Source organism: Mandrillus leucophaeus, unplaced genomic scaffold (assembly GCF_000951045.1).
Source record: "Mandrillus leucophaeus isolate KB7577 unplaced genomic scaffold, Mleu.le_1.0 Scaffold643, whole genome shotgun sequence".
In the NCBI taxonomy this organism is placed as follows: domain Eukaryota; kingdom Metazoa; phylum Chordata; class Mammalia; order Primates; family Cercopithecidae; genus Mandrillus; species Mandrillus leucophaeus.
In genome coordinates, this window is record NW_012106953.1 from 1,510,076 (window position 1) to 1,527,734 (window position 17,659).

At 36.1% G+C, this 17,659-nt stretch overlaps 1 protein-coding gene across 4 annotated transcripts in view; it reads right to left on the bottom strand.

Moving 5' to 3' along the window:
• The window catches only part of MTMR2 (myotubularin related protein 2), an 85,700-nt gene that overhangs the window by 2,884 nt on the left and 65,157 nt on the right, over positions 1-17,659 (bottom strand). For all 4 annotated transcript variants that reach the window (XM_012000943.1, XM_012000945.1, XM_012000946.1 and 1 more), the window contains 6 exons: positions 13,493-13,642; positions 12,560-12,748; positions 10,602-10,787; positions 7,896-8,102; positions 4,599-4,691; positions 1,072-1,185 (listed from right to left, as the gene is read on the bottom strand). In XM_012000943.1, the coding sequence (XP_011856333.1) occupies positions 1,072-1,185; positions 4,599-4,691; positions 7,896-8,102; positions 10,602-10,787; positions 12,560-12,748; positions 13,493-13,642 (939 nt within the window). The remainder of the gene's footprint in view (positions 1-1,071; positions 1,186-4,598; positions 4,692-7,895; positions 8,103-10,601; positions 10,788-12,559; positions 12,749-13,492; positions 13,643-17,659) is intronic.

Here is a 17,659-nt window from a genome sequence, read left to right on the forward strand (position 1 = left end):
ATGATTCCTACCCAAGGCTCTCAAAAAATAAAACAATCTTTGAAACTTAGTTATGCTATTTCTAATGAACATTCCTTAAGTTATTGAGTGCCTGCTATGCATAGAAATATTTATTGCATGCTAGACACTGAAACATAAGGTGAATTTAAAAATTTAATACCTGCCTTTAAGGAAGTCTAGGAAATACTACATAGCAGTTCTTGTGGCATTTTGTATCGCTTATTTAATAATCTTCATAATTTTACAAAAGGAGACATTAACTTCCCCAAGCAAACTGTTACAGTAAGTGATAGATCCAAGATTTGAACCCAGCAACTGAGCTTCAGTGCAAGTACTTATTCCTACTGTGCTTTATAAAATAAAACATAAAACTACTTTATAACCACATTTTTTAGAATAAAAGTTGATGCAGAGGGAGATACTAATCAAGATGACTAAGATGTTGATACATAGGATAGACAAGTTTTGAGAAAGACGTAAAACTTGAAATGTAATCCTTACACCATTTCTTCTTAATACCAACCCCACTTAACAGTGATACCTCTGGGGAAAAGTGGGATAACGAAAAACTTTAACTTTCCACATATTATCTTTTATGTGTTTGAATTTTTTTACAGTATTACTCTACAACTTAAAAAACTCAAAAACTTAACCTAAAATGTCTCCATAAATAGGATATACTTGGGAATTTGAGCTGCCTATTCACTCGAATATACATTTTCTGCTAATTAAATTTTTCTGCACTTACTGTAAAGGATTTCCATTCTACATAGAAAAAAATGGTACACTGGTGCTCCCTAGATTTCACATACTTCAGTTCTCTTTAGCAGAAACTACTTCCCACCCATGAACTCATAGCAGACAGATAGCCAGCACCTTCAGCCTTGTGACAAAGATACTTCAGAATATATCAGTTCCAGATCTATGGAAGGAAGCAATCAATATTATAGCATGTAAGATAAAGTATGACCCAAAAGAATGACTTCAGTTGAAATCTATCACAGAGTACATTCTTTTAGGGAAAAGTATACAGTAGAGATAGTATGGGTAAGGTCATGTTTCATATTTTACCTCTTTTCCTCTCTGTTGTTCACTATTACAGAGGAATGTTCCGAATAAGCAGCTGTATAGGTGGTCCAAAATGGTAATGAGAAAATACTCATTGAATTCAAATGCGGTAGGAAACTGCAAATCGAACATCACAAACACATAAATTAAGACATTCTTCAAGCATACTCATCCCTGTCATGGGTAGATCCTTTGAGGTAGTATTTAAAAATAAGTTAAACATTCAAATCTACATTATTCCAAACCATTATGGCATTATTTGTATGATTTTCTTTTCAAACATCGTGTTATCACTTTAACGACCATGATGTTTCTGTATCCGCTGTATCTGCTAACCCTAAACTTGCAGGCTGAATTTTGACTTATGCAATTCTGGCAACTCTAGGCATTCTCTGCCAAAAATGACCACAAACAACATTAAGATTCTTTAAATTTTCAACAACATAGTTGTTTTTCTAAGGATTACACAAAAAAATGCCAATAATGTCTCCAGAACATGTTAGCAATACACAAAAGTAAACATCTAAGGCAGATAATTTACAAGTTAATTAACCTATTAAATACTTAGGTTGCTGAAATAGTAATTGCAGCTTTTGCCACTGAAATGGCAATTACTTTTGCACCGACCTAAACTTTTCAGGGAACATCCATCCCATCAAACCAGAGTCCCTTGTAAGCCACTATTTTAGCAGCATCTAACAAAAAGAAAATTCACTCTCTAACCCAAGCCAGGGGCTTGACTGGATGTCTTAGTTTTACACAACACAATTTTAGGGGACTAATGAAATAAAAAATTACAAACCCCCGTAAGTTAGAAGGTTTCGTTTAATCCATCCTATCTAATATTTCAGAATTATTTGAAAGCTTCTCTGTAAGGTTCTACCAATTATAGGGCTGTATGTAAGAAATTATATAAATATTTAGATTGCAGACTGTGAAAATACACATTGCTTCCAAGTTTTTACTTCTTAGATCCCTTCCTTTATAGTGGAGGAAAATAGTATAAACGGCATGTAAATGGAACAGGGATGAAAACAACTTTGCCTTGAAGTTTCCTACATTTTAGCAAGTATAGACAGCGTAACATGACAGATTTCCTAACAATAAAGGGCCCTTAGTAGGCCTTGAATAATTTTTGTGGCTGTGAAGCTGAATGAAGCAGATGATAAAGCAGAAGATGACCAAGCATTTCCACAACAAAAAGCTAATTGTAAAAAACTCTCAAATTCCATTTATTCCTTTAAAAAATAAATCCCATCTCCTGTATTTGTTCACACTCTTAACAGCCTTTTTATATAGCCAAATATGAATGCATCCTGAATCACTAAATAGCAATCCCAAGGATCTAAGCCTGTGATTAGTTTTTCATCTTCTTGGCAAAACTATTAGCTCAGTTATGAGAAGACAGCTTAATCAGTAGGCATTTCCTCACAAAGAAACTAAAATAGCAGGGCATTAAATGCAGCTATTGCTTTGAAAATCCTAAGCAGAAGAGAACTATTTTGTTTTATTTACATGTTTAAAATCTAAAAGGCCTTTCAACAACTGCTTCCTGATCTCAGGACTGAGGTGACAGAGATGAGGACGGAAATAGGAGGAGCGGTATAGAATCTGGCTATCATAACATAGTTGGTTCTGTTTTGACAAATGTTTTATTCAGGTCTCTGTACTAGTATTCAAGTATTTATAAAACCGACAATTGCTAACAAACGTTACGACTAGCTAATATGCTTTATATTCAGGAAGAAAATATACAGAAAAACACTAGGTGTATAAAATAAAGACAGCTATAAAGTATTTTAGGTTCTATCAAAAATACAGATTTAAACTGATTTTCTTTTATTTAGTGCCATGCTCAAAATTAGGGTTAAACTACTTTTAGATAGAGCATATAAAAAGTTAACAAAATTAAAATTACTAAGGAAGAAATGTATTATGATGTACTCTTCTCCCATCCAAGTGCTAACAAGGCCTGACCCTGCTTAGCTTCCAAAATCAGATGAGATGGGTGCATTCAGGGTGGTTGGCTATAGATTATCATGTACTCTTCTTTGCAAGAAATTGGTAAATGTGCTTTTTTTCTAACAAACATATCAGAACTGATATTCAAACACATCGTTTCCTTCAAGGTATTCACTTTGGAAAGCAGTACACACAACCATCAACAATACCACGGTTTCAAAGAGCTTTCCTACTCCTTTCATGGCGAATTTGATTTTTGCCAACAGTCAAAGGTTATTTAAAACTGAATATGGTAATAGTCAAAAGTGGGGTCCTAGTGTTTTGGGTCACATATCCAAAAAAGGATTGTAGGGACTTAGGTAGTTGATACACTGCCTCAAAGCCAATTCCAAAGGAAAAAGTCAAACCTAATCCAAGAAAGAACTCAACATTGTTAAACTAGGTATATAGCACCTCTCCCTCCCAGCTCCCAACACACTGAAGGTCTGATTTATAAACCAAAACTTAATTGCATACACCTTTTCAGTATATATGCTAAAACACTAGTCTCATCATATTGTAGTCATAGCTACGAAAATGCTTCATTTAACCCAACATGTTTCTAAATAATTCACCCATGCAGAAATGCTTATGGAGGCAAGGGACTATTAAATATATAATTGATTATTTCACCTGATTACCATTCATTTTCTTTTATTGAAATAGTATTTTATTGAAGCTAAAAATATGCTCCTAAATAAATATGATCCAAAGCCAAGCAGAGCCAGCACTTGCCCTACTTTAAATTCATATGGCAATCTAAGTGCAAACAATTCAGACTTCCAGTTGTTTTGGGGTCTAATAAAGCCTTAGGTAAATAATTACCTCCCAATGAGCTGCATTCAACAGGGTTTCCAGATGGTTTTTCTTGAGTCAGAATTAAATCATCTTTTTAAGACAGTGACCCCTTGCCTCATTAATAAAGTGATCTCACAGTAAACCAGGTGTTTTCTCAGTCCCCTCTGCTCTTTCCAAAAGATTAAATTCATTTATATTAATAGTTCAAATTTGTTAGGAGTTCTAAAAGCCATAATAGCTCGCTCCATGCCAAAAAATAAAAAGAACTGAATGTAATATGTGCCTCCCTTGTTATGCTTCCTATATAAACATTTTTCCCTTAAAATACAAATTTTCAGAACGAGCAGATGGAAAATTTTAAAAAAATTAACAGTTAAAGTTACTTAAAAGATTTGATTTTGCTTGTGATACCTAGCTTATTTTATCTCCACTCTTAGCAATATGAGCTTCTAGGTGAGCCTGTTTAACACTATTTGTTCAAAACAAAGGATAAAACCTCTCGGGAGTTATTATCAATGCTACTCAATGAAATGCTAATAGAATCAAATTGTCAAGTGTTAATCTTTAACCTGATTCATAATGTGACAATAAATAATAGCTCTCACATGGACATGGAGATGTTACAAGAATTTCCATTTAATGATCTATAGGATAATCAGTGACCAAATCTCCCCACTCTGACAGGAAAACTGAAAGGAGATATATAAGAATAGATAGGCCAGATAAATTACCTGTCTTGTCATCTGCCAGACACAGTCAATAAATTGAAGAAAAACAGGCGATCTGTCTGCATCTGCATGGTTCTTATCTCCATGGCCAACTCTCTGAAGCAAAAAGTGAAATATATGAACTTTGGGGGAGTTTTCATGTTTTGGTGGAAATAATTTTTTTTAAAAAAAATAATTGGTCAATAGTCTAAAAATTTTCAAAGTCAGGTTCTGTGGTTCACACCTGTAATCTCAACACTTTGGGAGGCTGTGGTGGAAGGATCACTTGAAGCCAGGAATTTGAGATGGGTCTGGGCAACATAGCAAGACTCCATCTCTACAAAAAAATTTTAAAAGCCAGGAATGGTGGCATGCACCTGTAGTCCTAGCTGTTCAGGAGGCTAAGGTGGGAGGCTGGCTTGAGCCCAAAAGTACAAGGCTACAGTGAACTATGATCGCACCACTGCACTCCAGCCTAGATGACAAAGCGAGGCCCTGTCTCAAATACATAAAATTTTTCAGAGTCTTTTAAAGAGCATTGCAAAGTAAGTAAAAAATCACCCACTAGCCTGCCAAGCAGAAATCTATTAACATTTTGATGTGCAAACTGCTGAGATTTTCTGACACAAGTGCTTGTAATACGAATTACTACTCTGTTTAATAAACCCAGCTCCTAAAAAGGTTGCTAATAAAAGATGGAAGCAGTCAGAACTCAGAGGCCAGATTTTTGTCCTAGAGATTTTAATTTCTCTCTTTGAGAAATAAGTTACATGGACACTGGCCTCAGAAAGCACCACTCTCTGTTAATGCCTTGACCAGTGAGTGAAGGGTACCCCATCCTATCTTAGCGCTGATGTGTCTTTATTAGGAGGAACCCTATTAGCACACATCTTAGAAAACCTGCCAAAAATGCTTGACATCCACCCTTCAAGCATGCAGTCATCTACCTAGTTTCTCAGTTATTTCCTCTGAGGACCTTTGACTCAGATAACTGAAAACAGAATCCTGCTCCTTACCTCAAAGCAGAAATTCTAAAAGTGTGGTCCACAAACATCCAAGGGCTGTGAGGTCAAAACTATTTTCATAATTTATTAAGACATTATTTACCTTTTTCAGTGTGTTGGCATTTGCACTAATGATGCATAAGTTATGAAGGATAAAAATTCTGGTGCCTCTGCAGGCATCAAGCAGGGCAATGCTTGTAATTAAAACTGCATTCGTACCCACTGTATTCTACCACCAGACACTCGCAGTTAAAGAAAGGAAAAAAATCGATTTTTCTTATGCCAGTGTGCTTAACAAGGCAGTAAAAATTACTAATTTTATTAAATCTCATCCCTTAAGTACACTTTTTTTTAATGGCCTGTGTGACAAAACGGGAAATATGTGTAACTCTTTGCTGCTACACGTAGTATGGTAGGAGATAGCACTTTCTCATCATTTTTACTTGAAAATCAATATATGCACTGTGCTTAGACTTAAAAAGAGTTTTTTTTGAAAATGTACAATGTGAATTATCACTGAAAGGAAAACAACTGACAGTATTTGTTGTCAATGAAAATATTCAAGCTTTTGAGTGAAAACTCAATTTTTGGAGAACTTTTGCCCACCATAATGAGCTTAAAAATACTTGAAGGCTTTTCTGACAAAATCAATGGTGGTGATTAACAAGTGTGATTTTATGGTATTATATGACGAAATGCATTTACATTTGGAAGATTTGTGTAACTCAATAAGCAAGTACTTTCCAAATAACCAATATGTGATGTTACAAAACCACACATGGGTAAAAGATCTATTCAAAATGGAAGCGAGACCAATGGAATTTAATGATTAAAAAATTCATTAATTTGATTTTGGATTCCATATAACAACTAACCTCTAAGAAACTACTGTTTATCAAGTTCTGGCATAGTATCAAAGAAGAATATCTACAATTCCCTGAAAAAGCTATTAAAATACTTTCTGCTTTTCCACTTACATATCTGTATGTGGTTAGATTTTCTTCATATACTTAGAACTCACAAAACAGATTGAAGGTAAAAATAAATATAAAATTCAGCTATCTTCTATTAAGCCAAACTCATTAAATTTGTAAAAGTAAAACGATGCCAGTCTTTTCATTAAACTTTTTGTTTTGGAAACTATTTTTCCATTTAAATATTATTTCTGTTAATATATAATAGGCTTACTTCCTAAATTAAGAAATATTTTTAAATTTTTTTAAATTTAATTTTCAATATGGCAAATATTGATAGATATAACTCACATAAAGTTCTCTGGGTGACAAGTTTGGGGAGTTAGGAAAAAAAGCTATCCATAATTGTTAACAATGTAAAGGGGGTCCTAAAACCAAAAAGTTTGAGAATCATTACATTAACCTTGTGAGCAAATCCTCTTGCCTGGGTGCCCTTTAATTGTCAAAATTCTATTTTCAGAATATAACTAGGAAAAAAAAAGAGGGGGAGTAGGTAACCAGAGTTAGCAATTTAGGAATCCATAGCAACTTCAAACACCCCAAAATGTTTGATTTTGATCACATTTATATGAACATGTGCAGCTTTGGCTGACTAAAACTTTATTCTTTGAAGTAAAAGTTTGTTTTAAATGGCCATTTCATGATAAGTACATTGTGTAGAGAGCGGCAAAATGTGAGCCATCTGAATAAACACCCAGGTGCCCAATTTTATTTAACAGTTCAAGTTCAAAAGAACAGACTAACTTTAAATGTCTCTTTCAAGTTACAGTTGACCCTTGAACAACACAGTTAGAACTGCACAGGTCCACTTATATGCAGATTTGTTTCAGCCAAATGCAGGATGTGGAACCCACATACACAGAGGGCCGACTTTACGTGGTCCCTGCAGGGCCAGCTTCAGAACTTGAGTATGTGTGGATTTTGGTCTATTCATGGGGTCTGGGAACCAAGCCCCCACATATACCAAGGGACACTGTATAAACACTGCTAGTATACTCTGGTAACTACTGGATACTAAAGGTTAACATTACAGACAGCATCTGGGTAAAGACCCTTCTAAAAGTTTTTCAACTACTTAAGAAAACGCCTGCCCAGAAACACCCATAGACAATCACTGAATGATATCTGATGTTTCCCAGTGGAGATCACAGAAAAGACCGGGTCAGATGCTTGACAAATAGCTCTGGCTCCAGACTAGTCATGTTAGGGATATCCTAATGCTTTCCAAAGCAAGCAAAAACGTTTGCCCCACTAGATAAATGATAATTTCGAAGAATATCTTATTTTAAAAAACGTATTTTTTTCACATGCCTTGGTATCAAAAGTCAAGGTTCCTTACTTACTAGTTGAAATCGATGTCCAAAACTTAGCCATTCTTTCTCCACAAGGACTTCAAATCCTCGGATAGTTCGATAGTATCCATCCAGCATGAGCATGGCAAGGGAAGTGAGCTGAGCTGTGCGATCCCAGCCATCACTGCAATGCACTACCACAGACGTCTTCCCTGATTCTACCTTGTCAGCAATCCTAAGAGCCCCTGCAAGAATAAGCTGGAAAACAAATTTTTTTAATAAATACTTCCTTCTTCAAAATTTACTAATAAAGCTTATGAGGGATCACTATTTCAATAACATGAGGAAAAACATTTGTCCCTTCCTAAGAATAATTTTTTTAAATGGTAGAAGATACATAAATTTTGCTTTTAAAACTAGAAAAACCTCATAATTGTTGACTCCTATTAATTTGCCCAATGAAATAGCCAAATAAAAAGTACCTTTGGGTGCTAAATAAATCATGGTGTAAGATTCTTCTTAGAAAAGTTCTAAAGAGATCTGTTTCTAAGAATCATCAAATATTCCATCATCTATTTAAATAAAAATAATTGATATGGAAATTGAAGTTTTTTTATGATTTGAAACAACGCTTACTGAAACCAAATTGGGACAAGTACGTGAAAGCAATAATACTGGATCTCTTTTGAAATATTCTATAGCATTTATTGTATTGTTTTGACTAAAGATTTTTATGTCACAAAGCATACAGCAAGCATAGTATAAACTTTAGCGTGAGCTACTTTTCTGTAACACTATGCATGAAAATTCACAGATTAATATGTCAATCTGTTATTTAAAATAACTTAAGCTCTTTTTTAAATATGCAGAAATCCTTTACAAAATAACTTACCTTTTATGAAATCGATCTTGAGTTAAAACTAAATTATTAAAAATAATTAGATATGACCAAAAAAGAAACACAAAAGTATGGTATCTTAAAAAAAAAAAAAGGACAGTACAGCCTATTCTTCCCTGCAATGGCCATATCGTATTATACTTGAAAAACAGTATAGTTCTACCTACACAGATGAGAATGAAAGAAAACAGATTATTAAGCTTCAAATATCATAACCTCCCCTCGATCACAGCTATTAGCATATTCTGGAAATGGGGTACTATGACGATCTTGACATCAGGATATCAGAGGCATTTGTAAGCCTGAAGTGCCTAGACCCCATTCTCCAATGATCCTAATTCAGTATTTTAAATAAATTCCACCTATAATTCTAGTGCATATACAAAGTTAAGAATCACTAACCCAAAGGTTTAGTTACGATTGGTCAGGAAGAGTTATACAAAGTAGTAATTGTTCATTCATTCGTTAAATAAACATTTATGGAGTCCCTTACTAGAAGGTAGATACTGCTCTAGGCACAGGCCATACAGCAGAGAACAAAGTTCCTGCTTACTGAAGTTTACATTCTATTTGGGCAAGGCCCACCAGTCACAAATAAACAAGGAAATATACAGTATACCAGATAGCAATAAGTGAAAACCCTCCATAGAAGTTATAGGGAGTGCTGGTAGTACTCTTATTTTGTAAAGAGGCGGGGAAAGGCCTCTCTCAGGTGATATTTGAACAGAGACCAGAAGAGAGTGATTGAATGAATAAACTTTCTTGGTGTGATAAGGATTGGGGGAGAATAAAGTAGTTTAGCCCAACTATATGTCTTATACCTCCAGGGAAATTTGATTCTGTTATAGCCAGCCTTTTAGAGACCATGTTGTAGCTGGAAATTAAATACTTGGAGTTTTCAGAATCAAACACAGAGATTTATGTTAGTTCCAAATCAAGCGTAAGACCGTATATTTACACGTCACATAATTTAACAAATGGGCCACATGAACATGCTGAGTAGTGTTTATACTTTGTGATTTTCAAGCTTCTAAGCTTCTCAAAGCGGAAACAATAGTAAAAGTGGTCTATTTAAAATTCTTAACTCAGTTTGGTTTTCTCTTCAATTCTGTCTGAACTTCAGAGATTTTAATGTGAGTAGAAGTATCGTTCTTATCATGAAAGAATGCATTTCCCATTACCTCATAATATTTATATATGTGGTTACATAAGTCTATATTTTGGTGAGTTATGTTACTGACAGACCATATCTGAAAATATGATAACTATATTAGCATGTTAGGTAAATTAGCACTGACATGTGCTCTGCAAATGACTTAGCACTCAGTGTGGCTCATGCAACCACTCCACCTCATTTTCCTGATCAATGGTTTTCACATATCATGCAACTAATATTTACTGGGTACCTATTCACAGATAGTGCTGCCCTAGCTCCTGAGAAGACAAAAATATATATATATAGGATTTATCCAGTCTTGGTCTTCATAAATTAGCAATATACATTGGTTGACACACAAAAGCAAACAAAGTACACGCTAGTTCCTGACTAGATAGAAAGACAGGGTAAAGAGTTCAGAGAAAATGGAAAAGGATGCAATCTGGGAAGACTTTACGAAGAAATGAAATATGAACTAGAATCTGAAGGATGGTTCAAATTCAGATAGGATGACGAGGGGGAACGAAAGAAGTACAACAGAACCAAATGCACAGTATAAAAAACCAATTCATTCAAACATTAAAATTCAGTAGTAATTCCAAGTATCAAAGCATTTACCCATTTTTCATTGTTAATATTAAAAGCTAATATAAACAAAGGGGTAGAGAAAGTCTTTGTTTGGGATATAGTAACACACACCCACCTTAATATGTTCTAGCCAATGAGTAGATTCCAAGTTAGACAACCAGTGAGTTTCCTCAATGTTGGGGTACACAATCTCCTTAAGTTTTCGTAAAGATTCTCTCATAACATGAATATTGTGGATATCCAGAAAAACTAGTTCAGCATTTTGATAGGCATCTTCACTTTCATAACCTCCACCCTTTGCCTGGAAAAAAGCACACATCATGGAAAATCATAAATGAATGCACATCTGTGGACAAGTGACATAAAATATCCAATAGCATAAAAGATGATACATATTACTGGAGACCAGGAAAACTCCACGGGAAAATGTGGATGGCTCAGGACAACTTATTTAGCACAACCACTCGCTTCCTCATGTTCTTCTTTACCAAATGAATATATACGTACTCTGACTTGCTCATGTGGCCCGTTATTAAAATTAAATGTGAAACACATATGAGGGTATTTAAACATTGTAAAGCACTAAATTTTCCCAGCCCATACTTCAACTTCTACCCAAGCATAAGTTCTTATAGAAGACTTCCCTTCATATATACTGAAATTACCAGACTGTAAGTTTCAGGTGCTGCGACCGCATGTCTGGTTTACCTATGCTTCTTCACCTCCCTGCCTCTTCATCTGATTTTAATCTTCATATCTAAGAAATAAACTCTTTGCAATCAAAATGACCTGCTTCTTTTTTAACCACATAATTCTTTTTAAATAAAAAGAACAAGTATAAAAGCACAGAATGCTATCATCATGAATGTTCTCAAAGACTGAAATCTACATCTACAGAATAGAATGAGAAAATATTTGGTGTTCAAAATAAGCTATGGCTAGAAAGAAGAACCTAATTTTTCTGGACTTAATCTTTTTATATTTCATGAATAAAATATTCTATCTTCTACCTAACTCATGTGTAAAATCATACTTCTTAGAGCCCTAATAGAAACAAATTAGGAAAATACTGGAGCAGCAAATATAATTATATAAAATTAAGTGATCATATGACCCACATCTTTGAAAACAACAGAACCCACGAACTCATAAACAGCAACAAATTACTGAAAGAACAGAAGTTCACCTTCCTTTCTGACACTGAGAGTGGGAAATCATTTGGCACAATTATAGAATTAACAGTGTTTCAATGGATACCTGTTAACAAGGATTACTTCTGAAGAGTGGGAATAAGAGAGGAACTTTCAATTCAAATTTGTTGCAACATTCTAGAAAGACAGCAGTGGTAACAACTATACAGAACCTGTCACAGAAACACATAGAATGAAAATGTCCTGGAATCAGGTAGTGGTGATGGTTGTACAACTTTGTGAATATACTAAAAGCACTGAAATGTACACTTGAAAAGATGAGCACTTTTCAGTAATAGTACCTGCTGCTGTAGTCAAGTTGTTATGTCTTCTCTCTCCTTCCCTCCTCCTATAGATTTGGTCAACTGAACCAAAATTTCAATTTCCATAATGCTAATATTTATTCTGCTGGAACAATCAGCTACAGCTGACTGTCAGTCAGTCTGAATAACTTGTTCAGGTGGAGGACGGTCAGAAGAGGGCACCACTAGTCACAGAACACTAGTTTGCTATTCCTAGAGCAGGACTATACAGGGACTTCAGTGAGTCATAAACTCAGTTGTCAAATTTGGAGAAGTGGGAAACTCAGAATAACTGAACACCTAGTTATTATGTAAGTAAGCACAAGGTTATGCATTATTTTTTATTAAATGATGTTTGCTCCCAAAACAACACTGTTAACTATTATTCTCATTTTACCAATAAACAAATTGAGGTCTAAAGAGGTTAAATAACTCAAAATCACACCATCAAGTTGAAGAGCCAAGACTAGAACCTATATCTTTACCAGTGTAGAGCTTGAGCCCTTTTTACTACACTGTGGCCCTGCCAAACTCAGCTGATCCATGAAACCATAATGATAATTACTAAGAGACCATCTGACCTTGTTGGCAACAGCATTAACACTTGGCCGGGCATCAAATATAAAGATTTTGTGAGATTGGGCATTGGAATCCATGATAGCTTGAAGGTATTTTTCATCTTCTTTGCTTCGCTTTCCACTCACTCCAACCATGGGCTGGCTACACCGAGTGACTGTGGCTTGACTTTCAGGATGAATCCATGATAAAACCTTAATGAGGAAAAAAAAGGTAACACACCTTTTACATACTTCTCTGTTTATAATTCTCAAAAACAGTACTCAATAAATCTCTGCTTTCTAATTGGATCCAAAGCCTGGACATGAAAGGACATCTGGGGCTGCTAGGAAAAATTATCGCCTTTCTTTCAAGCCAATTCTGGCATGTGGAAAACTTGGTCTAATTCTTTAGTCAGATACTGATTTAGGAAAGTCGTTGATTACTGGGAAATGTTACCTCCTGGAAAAAATACTTTGAAACAGGGCTAAGTAAACCCCACTTAATATATTAGCAAAACTGCTCAGTTCTAAAAGCCTTTAGAATCTATGAATTTTGTACCTAAAATTATTTAAGCTCATCTTTCTAAGATCCAGTTATAAATTTGTAAGGTGTTCTTTCTAGGACTTAAAAAGAACATTTATCACCATGACTAAAGAATATACAATAAGATAAATAGTGACTAATACACAGAGCAAACTTTGCTTTTCAGTGAAGAATCATGCAATTCTGTGCAGTTTATCTAATACCCATATCACACTCTCCGGAAGCCTCTTTAATCTAAGTCTTTCCTCTAGTTTTAACTTTACTAAATAAATCAATCTCCAGTATCCCCACGAAAGACCTGCTGCTGTAGCTATTTATATCCTGAATCCATTCTCCTACTCATTAATGTCAGCATTACGTTGAGTAAAAAAGCACTTGCAAAGGCTCATCCAAACTCCAAACTTCCTACTTACTGGGATACGGCCTCTTGATCTGAAGGATCCCACTCTCTTTAATTCTTCGTCAGGAATATTTGCTGGCACGACCAGGAGGGCAGGGTATGTATCACAAAGTTCATATCGTTCATTTATCTTTGTTATTCTCCAGCTTTCATTTGGAATTCCCTACATGTGAAATGAAACATAAGACAAATTACTATCTAACTAAAATATTAAACGACACCAGGACAGAAGTCATCCTGTTCAATCTCTCTGACCTCTACTGTCCATCTCCTAAAGTGCTGGGATAGCTGTTGTCAGCCTGTGGTACCAGGCTTTTAGGATTAGATATTCTGATATAGGGATATGTATTCATTTGTGGAACCCAATTCCCAATTTGATGTTAATATAACAGATATTAATTCACTAAATACTGAGTGTGGGCTTGTGCTAAGCATATTCAGGAGGAGGGAGGAAACATTAATACTTCAAATGTTCCTATTCTTTTTTTGAGACAGAGTATCGCTCTGTTGCCCAGGCTGGAGTGCAATGGTGTGATCTCAGCTCATTGCAACCTCTGCCTCCCGGGTTCAAGTGACTCTCCTGCCTCAGCCTCCTGAGTAGCTGGGACTACAGGCGTACGTCACCGTGCTGGGCTAATATTTGTATTTTTAGTAGAGACAGGGTTGGCCAGGATGGTCTCAATCTCCTAACCTCGTGATCCACCTGCCTTGGCCTCCCAAAGTGCTGGGATTATAGGCGTGAGCCACCACACCTGGCCAAATGTTCCTATTTTTTTTTTTTTTGGAGACAGAGTTTCACTCTTGTTGCCTAGGCTGGAGTGCAATGATGTGATCTCGGCTTATTGCAACCTCTGCCTCCCGGGTTCAAGCAATTCTCCTGCCTCAGCCTCCCCAGTAGCTGGGATTACAGGCATGCACCACCACGCCTGGCTAATTTTGTATTTTTAGTAGAGACAGGGTTTCACCATGTTGGTCAGGCTGGTCGTGAACTCCTGACCTCAGGTGATCCGCCTGCCTTGGCCTCCCAAAGTGCAGGGTCTCATTCAGTTTGACTGGATGATTGACTTTGTTGCCATTGATCTATACAAAGAAATATCAGAAGTCAGGCACCAAGTGTCCACCAGAGTACTACATACAAAGCTATCACTTATATATGTGAAGTACATTTTTCACTCAGGTACTAATGGATTTTGCTAATCTAAAATATATTAGAAAAGTAAGGGAGGCATGCAAGGCAAAATAAAAGGCAACAGGCAAGAAAAATGTTTAAAACAATTTTTTAAAAATATATCAACTATTGAGCTCTCGTGCTTCAACATCTGCTATTTTATAGTGTAGTACTTCACATTATAGGATTACTTAATAAGACAACTGAAATTTTCCATCCTTCACTGTATACAAAATTCAGCTATTAAATGATTGGACTTAAGAAAATCTTTTAAATTTTATGATCTCTGAAAATTCTTATCAAACAAAAAGACAGAATTGAAAGTGAAAAATACATTTACTGAGCATCTATTATGTGTAGGCACTTTGCCAGCCTCTTTACACCCAAACACAGATGTATTTTACTGTACTCAGGTTTCATTAACTTCATTTCATAAAGAAACTATGGCACAGTTTGTAATTTGGCCAAAGCTATACATTAGGAAGTAGCAGAGAATTCCATGACCATTCCAAATCTGTCCTTTTTATATAAAAGTACATTATTCCTCAAGAAAAATTTACTATCCTAGTTCACTAAATTGTTGTAAAAATCTCAAAGAGCAGAATGTACTCTCCTTTAAAGAAGTATTTCTCAAGCTGTGCCAAACACCCAGAAGGATGTTAAAATTAAGAAAGAAAATTCCCTTCCAGCAAACACTCTCAATAGCGCTTCTATTTATCCCTAACCGTTCTTTCATTAGTACCTTACATCCTGTTTACCCCATATAATTAGCCTGGTCCCATCTTGCTCCCTATGGTCTACATCTTTCCCTCCCTCCTGATTTCCTTGACTTCAGATATTCTGGACAACTTTAAGATGAAAGTTAAACCCTGCACCAGGCTGCTCATTATCTTTATACAGATTTTTACCCATGACTTATTTCCACAAGTAAAAGGCTTAATTAGAGGTTTTAAACAAAATATTCATGTGCTGGCCGGGCATGGTGGCTCACGCCTGTAATCCCAGCACTTTGGGAGGCTGAGGTGGGCAGATCACTAGAGGTCAGGAGTTCAAGACCAGCCTGGCCAACATGGACGAAACCCCATTTCTATTATACAAAACTTAGCCGGGAATGGTGACTCATGCCTGTAATCCCAGCTACTTGGGAAGCTGAGGCAGGAGAATTGCTTGAACCCAGGAGGTGAAGGTTGCAGTGAAGTAAGATCACGCCACTGCACTCCAGCCTGGATGACACAGCGAGATTCCATCTTAAAACTTATATATAATATATATATACACACAATTCACTGTACTTTTTAGTATAGCATGTGAATATATACTTATATATTTCATTTTATATATACGTATATATTTTTTATATATACATATATTTTCACATGCTATACTAAAAAGTACAGTGAATTGGCAAGTTTAAAGAGATGGTATTCATCCAAGAAACTTGGTTATCGTCTTTAACTCCTCCCTCTCCCTTATCCCTTACATCCAGTCAATGACCAATTTCTATGATTTTGCCTCTGGAAATACCAGAAGTTTGCTCACTTTTTTCAATTCTTACCACCACTTCCCTAATTCAGGCCATTATCACTTCTCTCCTGTCCCTCTGTAATCCATTCTCTACACTGCCTCCACAGTAATCTTTTAAGATGCAAAAGGGATTATGTCATTCCTCTGCTTAAAATCAATGGCTACCTATTGCTTTTCATATAAAGTATGAAGTCCTTTACCAGACTTAGCAAAGCCCTCTACAATCCTGCTTTCTCCAGATCTCTCCCTTGCCACCGTATGCTCTGGTCTAGTCTACATCAAACGTCTTTCAGCTCCCAGATGGCTTCATGTTCTCTCCCTACAGTACTTGCTCTATCAGACTATTCATTACATTATATTGTAATTGTTAATCTATTTGTTTGAATGCTCCATTGAACACAAACTCTTTGGGAACCTGGACTTTATCATTTTGTTTCATATTTTAGCCACTAGTATTTAGAACGTATTATATGAATTTGATAAATGTATAAATGAATAAATCAGTGAACCATAGGAAGTTTCCATAAGAAGCAAAATCAGTTTCCAAAGTTTTCTTAGAAAACATGGAGTCAGAGCTAAGAAGGTCAGATCACTTGAGAAGCATACATCCGAGAGCCTAATGCACCATCCCCCAACTCAGAAAGGTACTCTCGTCTCCCACTCCACTTCCCATATCCTTGTAAAACCACTACCAGGAGAACCACTGTTCTCATGGGGAATGTCACATTATTCAGGTAAGTAGCAGGGTGGGGTAGGAATGAGAACCACTGACTTAAATTACCTTCATGGCTACCTCATTCTTAGATACGCTGACACGCCTATCTTCACTAAAAACTGCCTTTCAAGCAGAAAACTGGAATCGGCTAGCCCTCAGACACTTTCTTTGTAGACAGTACTAAAAATATACTGACAACTATTGATCTTTGGTATATATCTACTCTCCAGACAAAATCACTGCCCTTCAGTATCCACTTGTCAGGGTCAAGTTATTACACAAACAAACTGAAAGGATTATGGCTTTCTTAGTTACTTATATTCCAGTTCTAAGGATAAATTCTGTTTCCCTTGACTGAAGTGACTGTTTTCGAAGTTTGTTAAGTAATGCATGTAACTTTTGTTGGGTATTTCTGCAGGAGACCATGCTCGTTACCTTTTTTGTTCGTTTCTTGAGATAAGGTCTCTGCAGTCTTCACCAGGCTGGACTGCAGTGGTGCAGTCACAGCTCACTGTAGCCTCAACCTCCAGGGCTCAAGCAATCCTCCCACGTCAGCCTCCAGAGTAGCTAGGACTTCAGGCATGCACCACCATGCCTGGCTAATTTTTGTATTTTTTGTAGAGATAGGGTTACACCATGTTGTCCAGACTGGTGTCGAAATTCTGAGCTCAAGCAATCCTCCCACCTTGGCTTCTCAAAGTGCTGGGATTACAGGTGTGAACCACCGCACTGGGCTGCTCATTATCTTTATACAGATTTTTACCCATAACTTG